This window comes from Schistocerca nitens, chromosome 8 (genome assembly GCF_023898315.1).
Source record: "Schistocerca nitens isolate TAMUIC-IGC-003100 chromosome 8, iqSchNite1.1, whole genome shotgun sequence".
In the NCBI taxonomy this organism is placed as follows: domain Eukaryota; kingdom Metazoa; phylum Arthropoda; class Insecta; order Orthoptera; family Acrididae; genus Schistocerca; species Schistocerca nitens.
In genome coordinates, this window is record NC_064621.1 from 168,966,878 (window position 1) to 168,987,983 (window position 21,106).

The following is a 21,106-nucleotide window of genomic DNA, read 5'->3' on the forward strand; positions in this document are numbered from 1 at the left end:
GCTAGAGACTAGTTATGAAGTATCCACATCTTTCGTGGTGAGGACACGGGGGGGGGGGGAGGGGGGGGGCGGTCGATGTGCGGTGAAAATTCAAGAAGGCGGAAAGATATATGTGCACACATTTTGTTACGAGGGCGCATTATTTAAATTTGAGGAGCGCTAGCGGTTACCACGTTGCTAAAGACAATAAAAAAAAGCCCTCTCGAGCGGAAGAGCAGATGAAAGCCAAAAAAAAAATTAAAAAATAAAGGGTTGCCGCATCCCGGGGCCATGGAATTCGCGTATTAAAATCTCCTCTCCGTCGTTCCATGATGCACGATAAAGACTGACTGCAAGATATTGGTATTCAGGTTCCGTAAGTTACGTCACGCTTCAGATTGCATGATGGTTCAGAAATCGTCTGGTAGGACTGGAATCACTAGCAATATGGTATTCTGCACAGTGTCTACCAGTTTCATTTGTGGCTATGAAAATAAAAGTCATGGATTATATTTACAGAATCTGTGTATTTATTCATAATAGTCTTCTTCTGAATAAAAGCTCAGCTGAAATACACTCCTGGAAATTGAAATAAGAACACCGTGAGTTCATTGTCCCAGGAAGGGGAAACTTTATTGACACATTCCTGGGGTCAGATACATCACATGATCACACTGACAGAACCACAGGCACATAGACACAGGCAACAGAGCATGCACAATGTCGGCACTAGTACAGTGTATATCCACCTTTCGCAGCAATGCAGGCTGCTATTCTCCCATGGAGACGATCGTAGAGATGCTGGATGTAGTCCTGTGGAACGGCTTGCCATGCCATTTCCACCTGGCGCCTCAGTTGGACCAGCGTTCGTGCTGGACGTGCAGACCGCGTGAGACGACGCTTCATCCAGTCCCAAACATGCTCAATGGGGGACATATCCGGAGATCTTGCTGGCCAGGGTAGTTGACTTACACCTTCTAGAGCACGTTGGGTGGCACGGGATACATGCGGACGTGCATTGTCCTGTTGGAACAGCAAGTTCCCTTGCCGGTCTAGGAATGGTAGAACGATGGGTTCGATGACGGTTTGGATGTACCGTGCACTATTCAGTGTCCCCTCGACGATCACCAGTGGTGTACGGCCAGTGTAGGAGATCGCTCCCCACACCATGATGCCGGGTGTTGGCCCTGTGTGCCTCGGTCGTATGCAGTCCTGATTGTGGCGCTCACCTGCACGGCGCCAAACACGCATACGACCATCATTGGCACCAAGGCAGAAGCGACTCTCATCGCTGAAGACGACACGTCTCCATTCGTCCCTCTATTCACGCCTGTCGCGACACCACTGGAGGCGGGCTGCACGATGTTGGGGCGTGAGCGGAAGACGGCCTAACGGTGTGCGGGACCGTAGCCCAGCTTCATGGAGACGGTTGCGAATGGTCCTCGCCGATACCCCAGGAGCAACAGTGTCCCTAATTTGCTGGGAAGTGGCGGTGCGGTCCCCTACGGCACTGCGTAAGATCCTACGGTCTTGGCGTGCATCCGTGCGTCGCTGCGGTCCGGTCCCAGATCGACGGGCACGTGCACCTTCCGCCGACCACTGGCGACAACATCGATGTACTGTGGAGACCTCACGCCCCACGTGTTGAGCAATTCGGCGGTACGTCCACCCGGCCTCCCGCATGCCCACTATACGCCCTCGCTCAAAGTCCGTCAACTGCACATACGGTTCACGTCCACGCTGTCGCGACATGCTACCAGTGTTAAAGACTGCGATGGAGCTCCGTATGCCACGGCAAACTGGCTGACACTGACGGCGGCGGTGCACAAATGCTGCGCAGCTAGCGCCATTCGACGGCCAACACCGCGGTTCCTGGTGTGTCCGCTGTGCCGTGCGTGTGATCATTGCTTGTACAGCCCTCTCGCAGTGTCCGGAGCAAGTATGGTGGGTCTGACACACCGGTGTCAATGTGTTCTTTTTTCCAATTCCAGGAGTGTAGTTTTAAAAGTGTTTTGAAACAGTGAGTTGCATTTAGTACTGCAGTGCGATTTTCTTGGATCTCCTTAATTACGTCAAAACGGTGTCCTGTCACTGCCAACTTCAATTTGGGAAACAACCAAAAGTCGTCTGGGGCCAAATCCGAGACTACGATGGTTGATTCAGGACTGTGATTCATCCGGTGTCCAAAAACTCGCGCACAGTGACCGCTTTGTGGGCTGGGATTTCGTCCTGAAGGAGAAACAGAACCCTGCGTTTCGGCATTAGGGTCTAATTCGAGGAATTCTCGCCCTCAAACGTTGGACGACCCAAAAAACTTGATGTTGTGTTAGTACTCCACTGTCATTTTCCGACGAGTGTCAGGCACATAGTGTTGCATTCGTCGTCAGGATGTCTGCTGCAGCTGCGCTTTGATTTTCTACACAGCTGTTTTCGAATCTTTTAAGGATCGTTAACTCCGCAGCTCGCCACTAGATAGCAGTGCAGTTTGGAGCTGGGACATATTGTGTAGTTGACTGCAATGGGAACGGCTGCTCGTTGGTCGATGCTGCTGTCCGTAGGTATGCATGATGACTTGAAAGGGCTCTCCGATTGGTTCAGGGAGTCACTGCTGACCTTGAGAGAAAAGAATCTTAACTCTTCCCACATGAAGTATGGTATCGGTAAGAAATCTCCATAAAGAGTAACAAACGTAAAATAATAGGAATACTCGTCGAGAGCAACTTCAAATGCAATCTGTACATAAAACTAATTGTAGAAAAAGTAAATACGTAGGGCCTCCAAAAAGTATATTACACATGTCGTCCGACGTTAAGACCAGTGCGCAAACAGGGTGGCACATTGTGAGAAGAGAGTACACGTTCCTGGTTTCCTGTAGACATAATTCTGCTGCGATTACAGATAGAATGTGCCTCACGGACTGAAAATCTAAATGGCGTGATAGCTGGAAACGTATTCCAAAGTTAAATGCGCTGGACAGTATGATAGCTGGATGCCACATGTCCAATTTGCATACATATTCACCGTGAAACTCTGGCGGTATATGAACTACACTACAGGCCATTAAAATTCCTACACCACGAAGATGACGTGGTACAGACGCGAAATTTAACCGACAGGAAGAAAATGCAGTGATATGCAAATGATTAGTTTTTCAGAGCATTCACACAAGGATGGCGCCGGTGGCGACACCTACAACATGCTGACATGAGGAAAGTTTCCAACCGATTTTCATGCAGAAACAGAAGTTGACCGGCACTGCCTGGTGAAACGTTGTTGTGATGCCTCATGTAAGGAGGAGAAGTGCGTATCATCACGTTTCCGACTTTGATAAAGGTCGGATTGTAGCCTATCGCGATTGCGGTTTATCGTATCGCGACATTGCTGCTCGCCTTGGACGAGATCCAATGGCTGTTAGCAGAATATGGAATCGGTGGATTCAGAAGGGTAATACGGAACGTTGTGCTGGATCCCAACGGCCTCGTATCACTAGCAGTCGAGATGACAGGCATTTCATCCGCATGGCTGTAACGGATCGTGCAGCCACGTCTCGATCCCTGAGTCAACAGATGGGGACGTTTGGAACACAGCAACCATCTGCACGAACAGTTCGACGACGTTTGCAGCAGCATGGACTATCAGCTCGGAGACCATGGCTGCGGTTACCCTTGACGCTGCATCACAGACAGGAGCGCCTGCGATGGTGTACTCAATGACGAACCTGGGTGCACGAATGGCAAAATGTCATTTTTTCGGATGAATCCAGGTTCTGTTTACAGCATCGTGATGGTCGCATCCGTGTTTGGCGACATCGCAGTGAACGCACATTCGAAGTGTGTATTCGTCATCGCCATACTGGCGTATCACCTGGCGTGATGGTATGGGGTGCCATTGGTTACACGTCTCTGTCACCTCTTGTTCGCACTGACGACACTTTGAACAGTGGACGTTACTTTTCAGATGTGTTACGACCCGTGGCTCTACCCTTCATTCGATCCCTGCGAAACTCTACATGTCAACAGGAAAATGCACGACCGCATGTTGCAGGTCCTTTACGGGCCTTTCTGGATACAGAAAATGTTCGACTACTGCCCTGGCCAGCACATTCTCCAGATCTCTCACCAATTGGAAGCGTCTGGTCAATGGTGGCCGAGCAACTGGCTCGTCACAATATGCCAGTCCCTACTCTTGATGAACTGTGGTATTGTGTTGAAACTGCATGGGCAGCTGTACCTGTACACGCCATCCAAGCTCTGTTTGACTCAATGCACAGGCGTATCAATGCCGTTATTACGGCCAGAGGTGGTTGTTCTGGGTACTGATTTCTCAGGATCTATGCACCCAAATTCCGTGAAAATGTAATTACGCGTCAGTTCTAGTATAATTTATTTGTCCAATGAATACCCGTTTATCATCTCCATTTCTTCTTGGTGTAGCAATTTTAGTGGCCAGTAGTGTAAATGCAATATCGCATCCAGCCATAGGGAAGTGGTGCCAACAACAGAACCAAGGCTGATCTTCATTGGTAAGACTAGATCTTGCACCATTTTCTGCTAGCTGAAAGAACGGCTGGCTGATGAACGGATGGGGGGGGGGGGGGAGGTGGGAGTTGGAGGAGTGGGGTGGAGAATGGCTGGCTGAAAGAAAGGTTGGTGGGGATGGGAGGTGGGTGGAGTGGGGGGGGGGGGTGAGGAGGGGGAAGAGGGTCAAGAGATTATCCAACGAAGAGGACTAACACACAGCTACCCGCACATGGTTCCATGTGCAAGGAGGGGATTTCTGTTGTCGAGGAATTGAAAAACTGATTGCTACAGAGACTTGATCAGTATATTAAAAATAGGGTGATGTACGTGTTTCATTTAGAATTGTAGTGCAGGATTCAAGACAAGTTACTTAACCTGGCTTCATAATGTGTAAATTACTTTCGAAATTCTCTCTTATTAGGCTGAACCCCACTCCCGCAACAACCCCCACCCCCCCCCCCACCCCACCCCCCGCTCCAACCGTTCTTTCAGCCAGACGTTCTTTCAGCTAGCAGAAAATGGTGCAAGATCTGGACTTTCAAATCAACATCATTTGGTGGTGCAGTTACGAACGTGCATAAAACATCATGTAGTAAATTGTGTGATGTGTTTGGGGAAACACTGTTTGATGCACACAAAAAAACATGCGGCACACTCATGGGCGTACATATTAAAGTATCAAATATAAAAATATCCATCCGCACTTACACTCGTTACACCTTGTCTAACGAGAAGTGAGCACAGCGAGAATATCGGAGAAACGACAGCTAGTACAGAGGGTTACCGAGAGTCTTACTTTCTCATGCAATGCTTACGAATGGAACAGACAAGGGATGAGGATGGTAGGATCTTAGGATGAATGACAGTGGTACCATAAGTTCCCTCCGCGACACACCCTAAGGTAGCTTGCGGTGTATGGATGTAGATGTGTGATGGTTAAGACAGGATTCATATTCGAAAGGACCGACTCCCTCCCACATTGATTTAGCTTCCCAATTGCTGTCGTAAATCGCTTTAGAAAGCTTCTTTTCGCTCTCTCGCTCTCTTGTTGCAGGTCCTGTACGGGCCTTTCTGGATACAGAATATGTTCGACTGCTGCCCTGGTCAGCACATTCTCCAGATCTCTCACCAATTGAAAACGTCAGGTTGAAGGTGGCCGAGCAACTGGCTCGTCTCAATAGGCCAGTCCCTACTCTTGATGAACTGTGGTATTGTGCTGAAGCTGCATGGGTAGCTGTACCTGTACACGCCATCCAAGCTCCGTTTGACTCAATGCCCAGGCGTATCAAGGCCGTTATTACGGCCAGAGGTGGTTGTTCTGGGTACTGGTTACTTGGGATCTACGCACCCAAATTGCGTGTTAATGTAATCACATGTCAGTTCTAGTATAATATATTTGTCCAATGAATACCCGTTTATCATCTGCATTTCTTCTTGGTGTAGCAATTTTAATGGCCAGTAGTGTATATCATTTGAGTTGCAAGGCGATCATCGGTGTACACTGTAAGCGGACGCACCGTGAAGGAGTTACGCAGATTGGCCAAAAATTGATATTCATGCAGCGATGGACGGAAAACGTAAAACCTTTGGCTGCCGATGGATGGATGTATAACGCGCTGGAGCACTATTTCACCGCGCAGCTTTCAAGGGTACTAAATAGGAGACACGCCGATACCAGGGAACAAAGTTTTTGCTAGTTTCATTCCGTGTACTCAGTTATTCAGTAACTATGCTCAGTAGACAGGCACGTGAACCATATATGCAGATGTCAGCATTTGAGGACCTGTAATTGGTCTCACAGAAGACGGTTAGAGTAATCGGCGAATAGCTCAACACGAGAATAGGAGCGATGTCACTATTCGACGATGTTAGATTAAAGGGTGAAACATGGATGAATACAGCGTCAAAAAGGAAGCGGTTAACATTGGGAGATGACAGAATGAGGACCGAGAAATCGTCACAGAGGCACTCAGAGGGCCGGATTCATCATTAGTATCGATAAGACGTGCGACTGATGCTTCACTGACCACAAGGACCTTTAATAGGTGGCTCACAGAAGGAGGGCTGAGGTTAGGCCCCCCTTGATCCGACTATCATTGGTGTCTGTGCAACAACAACCCCGTTTGTAATGTGTCGGGCACTTTCGGCATGGACTGAGGTAGATTTTCAGTGATGAGTCTGGCTTCCAGCTGAGCCCCAATGGGCAGTGAAGATGTGCCTGGAGGCGCCCTTGACAACAGTGAGATACCACCTTCACTGTCACCCGCCATACAGCGGGACTTGAGTGATGGTCTGCAAAAATGACTAAGCATGTCTTACATGAAAACTAAGTGCAATTCCCAAGGCAAACCCTGTATAATCGACATGTAGCTATGGATACTTTCGGCATGGACTGAGGTAGATTTTCAGTGATGAGTCTGGCTTGCAGCTGAGCCCCAATGGGCAGTGAAGACGTGCCTGGAGGCGCCCTTGACAGCAGCGAGATACCACCTTCACTGTCACCCGCCATACAGCGGGACTTGAGTGATGGTCTGCAAAAATGACTAAGCATGTCTTACATGAAAACCAAGTGCAATTCCCAAGGCAAACCCTGTATAATCGACATGTAGTTATGGATACTTTCGGCATGGACTGAGGTAGATTTTCAGTGATGAGTCTGGCTTGCAGCTGAGCCCCAATGGGCAGTGAAGACGTGCCTGGAGGCGCCCTTGACAGCAGTGTGATACCACCTTCACTGTCACCCGCCATACAGCGGGACTTGAGTGATGGTCTGCAAAAATGACTAAGCATGTCTTACATGAAAACTAAGTGCAATTCCCAAGGCAAACCCTGTATAATCGACATGTAGTTATGGATACTTTCGGCATGGACTGAGGTAGATTTTCAGTGATGAGTCTGGCTTGCAGCTGAGCCCCAATGGTCAGTGAAGACGTGCCTGGAGGCGCCCTTGATAGCAGTGAGATACCACCTTCACTGTCACCCGCCATACAGCGGGACTTGAGTGATGGTCTGCAAAAATGACTAAGCATGTCTTACATGAAAACTAAGTGCAATTCCCAAGGCAAACCCTGTATAATCGACATGTAGTTATGGATACTTTCGGCATGGACTGAGGTAGATTTTCAGTGATGAGTCTGGCTTGCAGCTGAGCCCCAATGGTCAGTGAAGACGTGCCTGGAGGCGCCCTTGACAGCAGTGAGATACCACCTTCACTGTCACCCGCCATACAGCGGGACTTGAGTGATGGTCTGCAAAAATGACTAAGCATGTCTTACATGAAAACTAAGTGCAATTCCCAAGGCAAACTTTGTATAATCGACATGAAATGTAATTATGAATAGTTCCGCAAAATAACTCTTACTGTCAATGTGGCCACGTAAATAGCACGTAGACTATATGAATACCATAAAATGGACTTCTTACAACGTTTGATCTCATATTATTTAATGATATAGCAATTCTCTTTGAACAACGAAATTTAAGTATGTTGTACATAATTGTGAAGTTTTTCAATGAATGTAACCTTGCTCTACAAAGTGCTTGAAATAATGACCTGCATTCATAAACACAGCAAAATTACGTTTAGAAAAAGTGCGTCAGGTATTATGTAAGGTCAGACACTTACGTGTGTCGATCACAATTGCAGGAAGAGGCTAGTAGCATACACGAAAAAATGAATGCATTGTGGAAACGTAACAAACTAACAAAAGCAGCTAATAAAACGCTCTACATAGAAAAGTAAATTAGAGAGCCGAAATCTCACAGGGAGAACGACAATTAGATATTTAGCAGTGACCATAGATGATCGACTTTCAACCACCACATAAAGTGGCTGCTGATAGAGGGAACTTTTTCTTCCCAAACTTTCTGAAATAAACTCACCAGAATTTAGGCTGCCTCTAGAGCGCATAAGAAGGTACAATGTTGCAAGCGTAAGAGGCGCTCAAGGACAGAAAAAGTGGAAAAAGTGGAATTATTGTGAGATTGACAGAGACTTTCAGCACCACGTCGGTAGAATCACGTTACATGTTGCTGGAAATCTATACTGTACATATCAGTGTTAAATACAGTACTGCAGTCTACTGGCTGAAACTGGGAAAACCCATAACAGGGAGGGATATACATCACAAAAACCAACAGGGAAGATGGCAGGTGGATGCTGGGCACAGGGAATTGGACAACAGTGATAAAGGCCGTAAAGTATAACATTCCCCATCATGCGAGAGTAGCTAGAGATGGGCAGCGTGACGTATAAACCTCAGTCAAAGACAAAAATTCACTTGCGGGAAAGTGCCATCCCCTGAACACAATACTAGACTGCAGATATTTTATACCCGTGAGACAGGCTGGAGAAACACACGACAACTTAACAACACTCTTATGGACACAGTACGGTGAACTTACGTAAATAATGCACTCTCAAAAATAGCTGATAATGAGTGCATGAAGGTTCTGCTTTACAGACGACGAAATAGAAGGGCGTGAGTGAATAAAGCAGACACTGACAATGTAAGCATAGTGCGGATAGACCAGTTGATCGTCGGATTTTAGGCATAATCTCACACATTAATTCTCTAACGAAAACAGCATACATGTACGTCTTAGATACTAGACTGAAGATTGCTGTATACCTTATTTGCACGGACAAATAACATTACATCACCATATTTAGATTTACACAAGAACAACTGGTGATAACGTTTTTTTTCTGTTAAACATTTTATGCACAATAGATGTGGAACAGTACGACTGTGATAAACTAACATTTTCAGAAATGAGTTCAGTCAACCTCTTTTGATGATGGTAGAACTTTCGTTTTCTCAATGCCGGTCTGAAGTCGCCTAGCAATACGTCATCGGATGGCACACATTTTAGTGATAGTTCCTAACATTGCGGTACTCATCGAGTACAGTTATTTTATACCATAAGACTATTCCTAGCGCACAAATTATTTTAGAAAGCGCTGTTTAAGCCTTTCATGGTTACATTTATTTTGCAAGTACTTGATAAATAAATGATCAGAAGTTACCTTTCTACGTTATAAATAATACACTTTCACTATTTTAAGCTCACCGATCTTGAAAACAGCTGAGGTGGGACACATGTGTCGCACATACCTAACTACATCCATGTTTTCATGTGAACCTAGGATTGTCAACGCTAAGTATTTAATATTTGAACGATTTTACGAAATCACACTTATTCTTCTGAAATGAAAAACATGAAATATTGCACACAGTGGTGCATCATCTCATTTGGTGATGGCTTTGACATACCACATACCAATGTTTTCTGCATTTATCTAGTTTTCAGGGGCATATAAATCCCACTGCATACAAATTACGTGCAAGCCAACAGAATTAGTGAGGTTTATCGTAATGCTTCAAAACCATGCCTATGATTAATAAGAAAACACGAGTAGCTGCTTCAAATATTCTTGGAATGGAAAAGATGGGGATTAGAACTCATTTTCGTAAAGCAGACGCAATGTGCCATCTATAAGCACACGCGGCCCAATTTGATCGCTCACAGCCTACTGTATATGCATATCATGGTCCGAAGCATTTTCTCTATGTTCCGAAAGCATCTCGCTTTATGTTAGCACTAGACAGTTATAACTCGTAGACGTCCAAACACTCCAAACTGCATATTACTTTATTGGGACATATCTACCCCATCAAAAACGAGAGAGTTAAGTCCGCTGGTTACGTTAATCGAACAAAAGTTCACGTTTTGGCACTTAATACGCAGAATATAAACAAATAGAACTGTTTTGGTTTCTTTATAGTGTGTAAGGTACGTGACAGTTGTGATACAGCTTGTGAGGTAGCGTTCAATTAACATAACTGCCGTACATAAACAATGTTTTCTAAAATAATTTATGTACTAGAAGTAGAAAACACCCTCATCCCGACGGCCGATACCTTTAAGAATAGAACTTACACGGCTTCAAACGTCTGATCACCTTACAAATAAATTAATGTGTTAAATATTTTACTAAAGTTTCTTGAAAGTCGCTAAGTGTTCTCGTTGTCAAACAATGGATGACTACAGTCTAATTTGGGTACCGCTTTAAGAAAAGTTTAGTTTATCACGATTAACAGTGTTTATGTCGCCATATTTCCTGATTTGTTATACAATGATAATTTTAGTGGTGTACGTGGAAGCGGTTTGCAAAACGTGCGTGAACATAACTAGTAATAAGGAAGTAATAAATTTAAACGTCGTGCCTGATGCAAAAGGTTTGGAAGTATGTGTAACGTTTGTTGTAAGTCGCCATGTGGTCTCATTCTCAAATATTGGATGAACGTAATATGGATAATTTGCGCACCTTGAGTAATGTTGCCTCAAGATATAGACACTCTTCAATACTTGACTAACAGATTTAATCCTTTCAGGCGAGAGTATATCTCTTAGTAGTAGATTACGACAAAGTTTTAAATTTTTAAATTCGGTCAATATTTGTAAGAAATATGGGAAAAAATGTTATTGCCTCTGAAAGCCGTCATATGGGCAACTTGCTACTGGTCTTATGCACCGTCTTAGGCGTTTAGTGACATACATGGTGAGCCAGAAACATCTGACTGTTTTTAAACTTTCATTCGTAGGACACTAACCATACGGCACTGTAGTACAACTCGCCATGTTGTCGGGAGTTGTGATGGGGCAGTGTTCCGTGTATCACCGAATTGAGGCGATAAAGGTATACAAGAAGACAGAGCCTATGATAACTTCACTACGCAACTTTCGCCGGAGGTCTGGTCGACGTGACGCTCCTAGTTGCAGTACTCTGTTGCTATGGGTATCGAAACGGCATCAAAACGTATTGTGGAGGACAGAAAACCTGTGCCATTTCTCTGATCACATTGCCGGTCCGTTTTTTTCTTTTTTTTTTCAGAACGATGGCCATTCTGCAACAGTAAATTCTGAGAGCTACACAGACATTGCAGACATTTTTGCATTATGAAGTCGGTCTCCATCGTTATCTGCGATTCCAGCAAGATGGGGCCACATCCATACAGCACGTCTTCTCATGAAATCTTCTAAAAAATATTTCCTCGTTTCTCGCTTTGGGAACATAGCTGTTCTGATCGTTCTCCTGACCTGACAGCACCCCATTATTTTTCATGCGACTATCTTAAACAGAAAGTTAATGAGCAACGCCCAATTAGTACCGACGAGCTGAAAGTTCAAATTCGTGAGTGCATTCGAGAGATTCCAGACGACATGTTGCTACGAGCTATGTTATCTCTTCCACACAGGCTACAATAGTGTGTTATTGGCACGGTGAACATTTACCAAATGTTATTTTCAAGAAACAGAGATACACACAGTTTCTCCATATAAAAGAAAATATATCTTTATCCAAAAATAAATATTTACAATTTCCCGTGAAATTTTGTTTCATTTTCAAACCGTTAGGTGTTTCTGGCACGCTCTGTACATACTATGGGATCAAAAAGCAGTATATCTCTTGAAAATAAATTTGGAATAGCGTAAGGTTAACTTTATATTAGAAAGCAACGATAATGTTGGAGAACATAAACACGATAAAGTTCACAGCACTGCATGCACTCGCATGCTATTAGCCAATAAATCCATAATCAGAAATAAGTCAGAACAGTTCTGACCCCTGGAAATCACATAATAAAAAATAACAACTAATAAAACAGTAAATAGCGATTAAGTTTGCGAAATTTGGTTCGTCAAAAAGAAGGAAACGCGTATGGCACAATAAAAGCAGCCTTTCATTTATTCGCATTAGACGAACCACATACCAAAACTACAGTGGATGATTCCGTGATGATGTTACAAACTTCCAGGAATGGTGGAGAGGAGTAAAAGTATCATTTTGAGGTAAGGGACCCTGGTTCGGAAACGGCTGAATTGAAAGATATAAGTTAAAATCGTCCTTATACCTCAAACAGTGGAATACATACACTGTTGCTGTTGTTTCTTATATCGTAGGGTAGTCAGTCCTGAAGAGCACTTCTACATCTACATCTACATCCATACTCTGCAAGCCACCTGACGGTGTGTGGCGGAGGGTACTTCGAGTACGTCTATCGGTTCTCCCTTCTATTCCAGTCTCGTATTGTTCGTGGAAAGAACGATTGTCAGTTTGCCTCTGTGTGGGCTCTAATCTCTCTGATTTTATCCTCATGGAGGGAGCAATATACTGCTTGACTCCTCGGTGAAGGTATGTTCTCGAAACTTCAACAAAAGCCCGTACCGAGCTACTGTGCGTCTCTCCTGCAAAGTCTTCTACTGGGGTTTATCTATATCTCAGCAACGCTTTCGCGCTGCTCTCCGTTGGATCTTCTCTATCTCTTCTATCAACCCTATCTGGTACGGATCCCACACTGGTGAGCAATATACAAGCAGTGGGTGAACAAGTGTACTGTAACCTACTTCCTTTGTTTTCGGATTGCATTTCCTTAGGATTCTTCCAATGAATCTCAGTCTGGTATCTGCTTTACCGACGATCAACTTTATATGATCATTCCATTTTAAATCACTCCTAATGCCTACTCTCAGATAATTTATGGAATTAACTGCTTCCAGTTGCTGACCTGCTATACTGTAGCTAAATGAAAAGGATATTTCTTTCTATGTATTCGCAGCACATTACACTTGACTACATTGAGATTCAATAGCCATTCCCTGCACCATGCATTCAATTCGTTGCAGATCTTCCTGCATTTCAGTATAGTTTTCCATTGTTACAACCTCTCGATATACCACAGCATCATCTGCAAAAAGCCTCAGTGAACTTTCGATGTTATCGACAAGGTCATTTATGTATATTGTGAATAGCAACGGTCCTACGACACTCCCCTGCGGCACACCTGAAATCACTCTTACTTCGGAAGACTTCTCTCCATTGAGAATGACATGCTGCGTTCTGTTATCTAGGAACTCTTAAATCCAATCACACAATTGGTCTGATAGTCCATATGCTCTTTGTTCATTACACGACTGTGGGGAACTGTATCGAAAGCCTTGCGGAAGTCAACAAAAAACACGGCATCTACCTGGAAAACCGTGTCTATGGCCACCTGAGTCTCGTGGACTTATAGCGCGAGCTAGGTTTCACTTGATCGTCTTTTTCGAAGCCCATGATGATTCCTACAGAGGAGATTTCTAGTCTCCAGAAAAGTCATTATACTCGAACATAATACGTGTTCCAAAATTCTACAACTTGGTTGTAGAGGCTGGGATGTACTGTAATTCAGCTAATGGCATTCTGTATACTGACATGAGCAGTACTGGTGTACAATGTCTGTACTGTAGTAGACTGCAGACTGTAAGACTGTGTTTATAAGTTGAAGCACTATCGTCACCAACCCTAACCAAATGTAGGTGTACCCAGTGACGGAACTTGCAGACATGATTTTCGTGCATGTGCACGCTGATGAAAGCAGCAGAGGAGCAGAAAGGTTGTAGAAGTCCAAATATCCGCGTAGGCGACATCCAGCTCACACCATGACTACAAGACACGTACGGAGGAGGACGACGAACTACATGGACTCCCGACTCAGAAAACGCAGCGCTTTCTCGAGTGGATGAGGCTCCTGCAATAACCACTCCATCACTTGAAAGTGAAATGAACGTTTCGCTGAGAACTGTGCGGCTACATCCCTATCATCTCTAGAAAGTGTGTGCTTTGACTCCTGCTGGCATTGGACTTAGTGTCGTGTTGAGCCAGTGGTTCTTACAGCGCCGTACAGTCAAATGGTTCAAATGGTTCTGAGCACTATGGGACTTAACATCTATGGTCATCAGTCTCCTAGAACTTAGAACTACTTAAACCTAACTAACCTAAGAACAGCACACAACACCCAGTCATCACGAGGGCCGTGCAGTCGATCCTCACTTTGTGCATATGTACTTTTCACGGATGAAGACTTTTTCACTACAGAGGCAATGCTAAATAGTCGCAAAAGTTATGTTTTGGGCGATTAGAATCCCCATGTTACAGCTGTGAAGAGTCATTATCACAGATTGTTAATCAATTTTTTGGGCAGGCATAATCAGTTCTTACGTACTAGGCCCGTTTCTTTCCCTCCCCACTCAAATGCGCCACTATACACAGTCATTATCGAACGTACTATCTCGGTTCCTGTAACATATTCCACTTTTTATTAATCAACGGTTGTGGTTCGAACGCGATGGAGCCTCACTCCCCTTTGTACTGAAGGGTCGTGAACATCTTCGGTTCAGACATTCCTTGAAAAGCGAATAACAATACGTTCATCTGTTCTCGCCCCACTTGATTTCTTCTCATGGGACCATTTGAAAGTCTTGTGTACGAGACGCCTGTCGAGACTGGAGACGGTTTCCTTTCAAGAATTATAGCTGCCTATCTCACTGTTCAAACGACATCGTGGGTGTTAGAATGGGTACCTCTGTGAGACGATGCCATGTCTGCATTTACACGGGGGGATGGCATTTTTAACAACTGTTGTACATGTAGCAGCTGTTGAAACGAGTACGTAAATAGAATTCATTATTATTGTGCCTTAGACGTAGGATTTTCGGTCCCTTTGACAACACATTAGGTGCACCGTTACTATTCCGTCAACAGGGGTATTGGCGAGTATTCAGCGGAAATTCTATACATTCTGATGAGGGTTCGAAGGTTGACACCCTTAGTTTGAGCGCTGCGCGAGTCTAAGGCGGAAAGTCAGTAGATTTTCGCTTATAGCTTGCGATTCGGTCGTTTCCGGGCTGGGGCCCCTTACGTCAAATTGACACATTTACTCTTCTCCAGCTTCTCTGAAAGATTGGAACTTCATCACGGTATCACCCTGTAGAAGCAGTAACAAGAGACGTCTCTCGGCTCGAATATGAATTTGTAGTTAAACATTCGCATACAGACCCATCCCACATTTAGAACTATGCCTGCAACAACGGGTGACTGTGTTGCTCTTCGCTTGTTCAAAACAGCGCTTGCAAATTTGGAGGAAGGGTTAGCATGCCAGTAAATTATGTAAGTCAGCAAGTGGTTGACGTGTTTAGTATGCGTGTGTCGGTATTGCGATAAATATACAGCAAAACTGAATGAAACCATTAATGTTTGGAATATTTAAATTATTGTAGCATCCAAGATAACAAGGTGTTATCCAACGGAGAAGGTGTGTATTTACGATTATCATACAGCTCCACGTAAAGTTGCGAACTACAGCCCGTTATTGAAGAGGCATTCATGTGTAAAAAGTTTATCAAACATGAAAATATAGTGAACATCCATATCGAGGGAACAAAGCAATAAGGAAAATGTGTGTGTTACTGGCACTTGAAATTTTGGCCAATACAGAAAGCAAGAGAAACTGGGCACAGAAGTTTAAATGTCCAGCATTTTTCATAGCAGGTCTCAAGAAAGAATACCGAATTCTCCGCATACAAAGCGGTCACAGAGATGTATAGGTAGACCAAGGTATACGCCGTTCTCAGGTCAATTTTGAAGAAGAATTAAACCAGAAAATTGCAAATTCGCAATACAACCACACTGCATTTGCAACGCGGATCAGTATGGGATTAATTAGGAACTAACTTCTGATGCCACACTATCTTAAAAAAGAAATAAATCAATAACTTCCTTGGTCCAGTCTGCACACAACACAGTTCACAGTTACACAGTAGATGCTGGACCTTCAATGAGTGGACATCTAACAGGAAACTGTATATTTATCTTCAGGAAAAAGCTTTCGGCTAGAAAGTTAAAAGGGCTATTGAAGATAATCTTCCAACAAACATACATTTAGAGGCTAGCACAAGTGAGAAAATGTCGAAAGACCATTGAAAATCCTTTTTCGTAAATGTTGGAATGTTGTTAGTGGCAATGTCGTAAACAACAATAAGTGTTCACTACTTTGCGACTCTTGGAATGCTCACAAGGACACAACAATACTAAATCATTCATGTACGGATAAAGGCACTACATGCTTGATCATTCCGCCAAAAACAACAAAATACGTACAACCTTTGGATGTATATTTCTTACGGTGATATAAAACATATGCAAGAAGGATAACAGATTCTATAACGACTTTCTTCACTGACTTCGACATTAAATTAAGAAATGGAATTCTCATAATGAAAATACATTCTAAACCTTACAACCAGGTGTCTGCTCCAATATGTCAGCCTATGCTTCAATATTCCTGGCCAACGGGTGGGTACAGTACTGCCATAGATCTTGGTGAGTTCAAGAATGAGATTTAAATGGAATTTGATTTTGCAGCTGAAGAATGTGATTTTGAGGACTGTCCAGATATTGCTTTCGTCAAATGTGCCTATCACGATTCTGCATTTTGTTGAGGAATCTTGCGTACATTTTATAGTTTTATTGAGGGGAAACTAACAGTAACACAGTCATACTTCAATCACCCGAATCTCAGTAGTACATGAAGGTTTTGAAGACAGCGTGCAAAACACCGCGGTGTCCCGATGTGAAATTGTACCGGATTAATAGAACTGCCCAGTCTCCGTCACACACCCATTACGATTGGATGTTAAATTTTAATTATCCTGCGCAATCGCTATCTTAGAAATGACCCTAAGGTGAGGCATTGCCATAAAACCCTACTTAATGGATATTTTCACTCGATAGAAAAATAATAATAATAATAATTATTATTATTAACTGAAGGAAACTACAAGTTACTTTAAATGGAACAGAATTAAAATTAAACTGATGTTTCATTACGTTCAGAACAATGACATAGCACAAGATTCAGTGACGTGCCAAACAGAAAAAGTGATTGCAATAAAGCTATGAGTCAATTGGAGGAGTACTACCGTATCATAGCTGCACAATCAATCAATAATACGAACGCAACCCACCAAATGTTTTAGTTACTCCAGTGGATGACTGAACAGTAAATGAAAGCGATACTAACACTAGTACGAGGATTAACGGTACTGTGGCAAAGGGATGTCCCCTTCTGCGAACATAAATCTGCTGTTCCTGTAAGTCGGCCGTGCATGGTCGCATGTGAAGAACCAGAATCACCCTCGTCGGGACACCGACACCGTGAAGTCCCATTCAACGTCTGAAGCTGCAGTTCTCGGTTTCTAAAACCAGCGACCTTTAATCTTCCATATCCGAACCCAGAGTGTCCGTTTTTACCGGTTCCTGCCCCCGACTCTGCTGGTTACTTTCCCCGCCAACAGCGTGGAAGCAGCCACTTCAATAAATTCTTAACACAGAATGTCTCAATTTGAACAGTTCTCGGGTATCCGATCGGGTAGCGTCGTAATTTCTCCGCAATATTTCGGCAGACATACACGCTGCCATCTTCAGGTGGTTCCTGACGAATGCTGTGCTGTTCCTCTCGGCGCTCTATACATACTAAGCGTTACCCTCTCCACCGCTCCTCTCCTGGTGTCTTCGGTGCGGCCGGCGTGGCGCCTACTGGGGGTGGTGGAGGAAGCGGCGCCTGGGTCTGAACTGGGGTCTGCAGTCTCCCTGCTGCCACCGTCGGGGGCGGTCCTCGATCTCTGGGACCGCATCTTTCTCTCCAGCCTGAGTGCACGGTTCCAAGCTTGACTAAGTTGAAGGCCGCTATCTTTATTAATTAGATCCTGTAGTCGGATTTCGATGGCCTCTTTAGTAACGCAGTCCCAGAAGTAGGAGGACTGACAGAGTATTTTTGTTTTTTCATAGTCCATAGTACGGCCAGTCTTCATACAATGGTCAGCCACGGCTGATTTAGTGGCCTGGCGTAATTCGGTACGGCGCTTGTGTTCGCGCACCTCTCTTCTACAGTGCGGTCTGTCGCCCCAATGTATGATTTTCCGCACTGACAGGGAATTTGATAAACGCCTGGTTTTCGAAAGCCTAGGTCATCTTTCACTGAACCTAGTAGAGTCAAGGTTTTTGCAGGGGGTCGAAATACACATTTCACATTGTGTTTCCCTAGGATTCTAGCGATTTTTCTTGAGGTGTTTCCGACTAGCGGAATTCACAGCAATTACTTGTGTTCCTTTGTTTCTTGTTGTTCTCTTGGCGCAGTCTGTCTCAGTGCGTGTCTTATTTGCTTCTGGTTGTACCCATTTTTCCGAAATGTTGTCTCGAGGTGCTGCAGTTCTGCTGGAAGGCTCTCCTGATCGCAGATCGATCGTGCCCTGTGAACAGGTGTGCGCAAAACCCCTTCATGCTGGGAGTTATGGTGGTAGCTGAAGGCATTTAGGTACAAATCGGTGCGTGTAGGTTTTCTGTATACACTGTGTCCCAGCTTGCCGTTAGGTTTCCGTATCACCAGGACGTTAAGGACGGTAGGCCACCATCCTGCTCCACCCCCATCGTGAGAACTGTTCAGATTGGAAATACGCCGGGAAAACTTCAGATCGCACAACAGAATGTCTCGATACACTCCAGCTTGTTCTAGAAATTTCTGTCTGTCGTCGGTAGGCGATGGGTGAAACAGAGTTGTCTATACACTTCTGAATATCCGGAAGCCTAACCAACGTGACGTGAACTCTGCGGTTTCTCTTTCCAATGTGTAAGCCCAGACATTCCACGACTTGCGATTTCGCACCATAAATTATCAAGTGGCAACCACTACTTGAGACTATCGCCGTCAATCTTCTACAGAGCCAAACGGTGCGGAATACCGTGAACCCCGTTGACGGGGGAGTTCCGTGAGCCCTGTCAGGTGACTCCCTGATGCGCACAAGCCGGAACAAAGCCTACGAATGCCGGCTGGTCTCCCGTGCCGCTCTCTTAGTTCTGTACTAACAGCGGTTCTAACGCATTCTTAGAATCGAACTATAAGACTCGACTGACAACCGCTGCTCTTTTATAAAACACATTCCCCAATATTAAATAACGTCATGAAATTTTCAGCACGATCAAACTAAAGTGTCCTGTCTCGCACCAGTCGTGACAAGGGGCGGATGAATTTAGTATACCGGGTGATCAAAAATTCAGTATAAATTTGAAAACTGAATAAATCACTGAATAATGTAGATAGAGAGGTACAAATTGACACACATGCTTGGAATGACATGGGGTTTTATTAGAGCCAAAAAAATACGAAGTTCAAAAAATGTCCGGCATACGGCGCTTCATCTGATCAGAATAGCAATAATTAGCATAACAAAGTAAGACAAAGCAAAGATGATGTTCTTTACAGTAAATGCTCAATATGTCCAGCATCATTCCTCAACAATAGCTGTAGTCAAGGAATAATGTTGTGAACAGCACTGTAAAGCATGTCCGAAGTTATGGTGAGGCATTGGCGTCGGATGTTGTCTTTCAGCATCCCTAGAGATGTCGGTCGGTCACGATACACTTGCGACTTCAGGTAACCCCAAAGCCAATAATCGCACGGACTGAGGTCTGGGGACCTGGGAGGCCAAGCATGACGCAAGTGGTGGCTGAGCACACGATCATCACCACACGACGCGCGCAAGAGATCTTTCACGCGTCTAGCAATACTTTGTTGTTTTTGGTTCTAATAAAACCCCATGTCATTCCAAGCATGTGTGTAAATTTTTACCCCTGTATCTACATTATTCGGTGGTTTATTAAGTTTTCAAATTTACACTGACTTTTTGATCACCCGGTATAAATGGAAGGAGGAAAGCCAGATGGCTCGTAACCTTTTTAATTGGAACACCAAACTCCAGTTCGAGCCGACAGACTTCCCTCGTAAGGACGACGTAAAACACGACAATAGTGAGTGAGTAGTTGAGGTGTTGAGGACGCACCCAGCATGACGGTGAGGGAGACGGTGGCGGGCCGCGCCCCGGGCGGGCGACACGTGTAGCGGCCGCTGTCCGCCTCGGTGACACCGGCCACCGTCAGCCGGCTCGTCACCAGCGTCGGGCCGCGCTCCGTCTCCAGGCTGAAGCCGCCGCGCTGCGCCTGCCAAAGAAACGAAACCGTGACTCGTCCGCAGCCTCCCCTCTCTCGAAGTCAGCGTACCTATAAACCTCAAGACAGCTGGCAAGAATCTCAATACCGTGCTCTGTGGACTGTCACGATGAGGACAGGGTATAAAGTTAGGGTCAATCCATCAAAAACCAAAGCGGTACTAGTGGGTCGTTCTAGACTATATCATCGAGAAATATCGGAAATCTCTAATTCTAAATGTGACAAGTACTCTCCTTCAGTAAAGAATCTAGCAACCATAATACACTACTGGCCATTAAAATTGCTGCACCAAGAAGAAATCCAGATGATGAACGAGTATTCATTGGACAAATAAATTATACTAGAACTGACATGTGATTACATTTTCATAGATCCTGAGAAATCAGTACACAGAACAACCACCTCTGGACATCATAACGGCCTTGATACGCCTGGGCATTGAGTCAAACAGAACTTGGATGGCGTGTGCAGGTACAGCTGCCCATGTAGCTTCAACACGATACCACAGTTCATCAAGAGTAGTGACTAGCGTATTGTGACGAGCCAGTTGCTGGGCCACCATTGACCAGACGGTTTCAATTGGTGAGATATCTGCAGAATGTGCTGGCCAGTGCAGCAGTCAAACATTTTCTGTATCCAGAAAAGCCCGTACAGGACCTGCAACACGCGGTCGTGCATTATCCTGCTGAAATGTAGGCTTTCGCAGGGATCGAATGAAGGG

At 44.7% G+C, this 21,106-nt stretch overlaps 1 protein-coding gene across 1 annotated transcript in view; it reads right to left on the reverse strand.

The window, feature by feature from the left end:
• LOC126199465 (uncharacterized) overlaps positions 1-21,106 on the reverse strand; it is a 197,977-nt gene that overhangs the window by 60,522 nt on the left and 116,349 nt on the right. Inside the window, exon 4 of the mRNA XM_049936386.1 lies at positions 20,220-20,376. Coding sequence (XP_049792343.1) covers positions 20,220-20,376 — 157 coding nt within the window. The remainder of the gene's footprint in view (positions 1-20,219; positions 20,377-21,106) is intronic.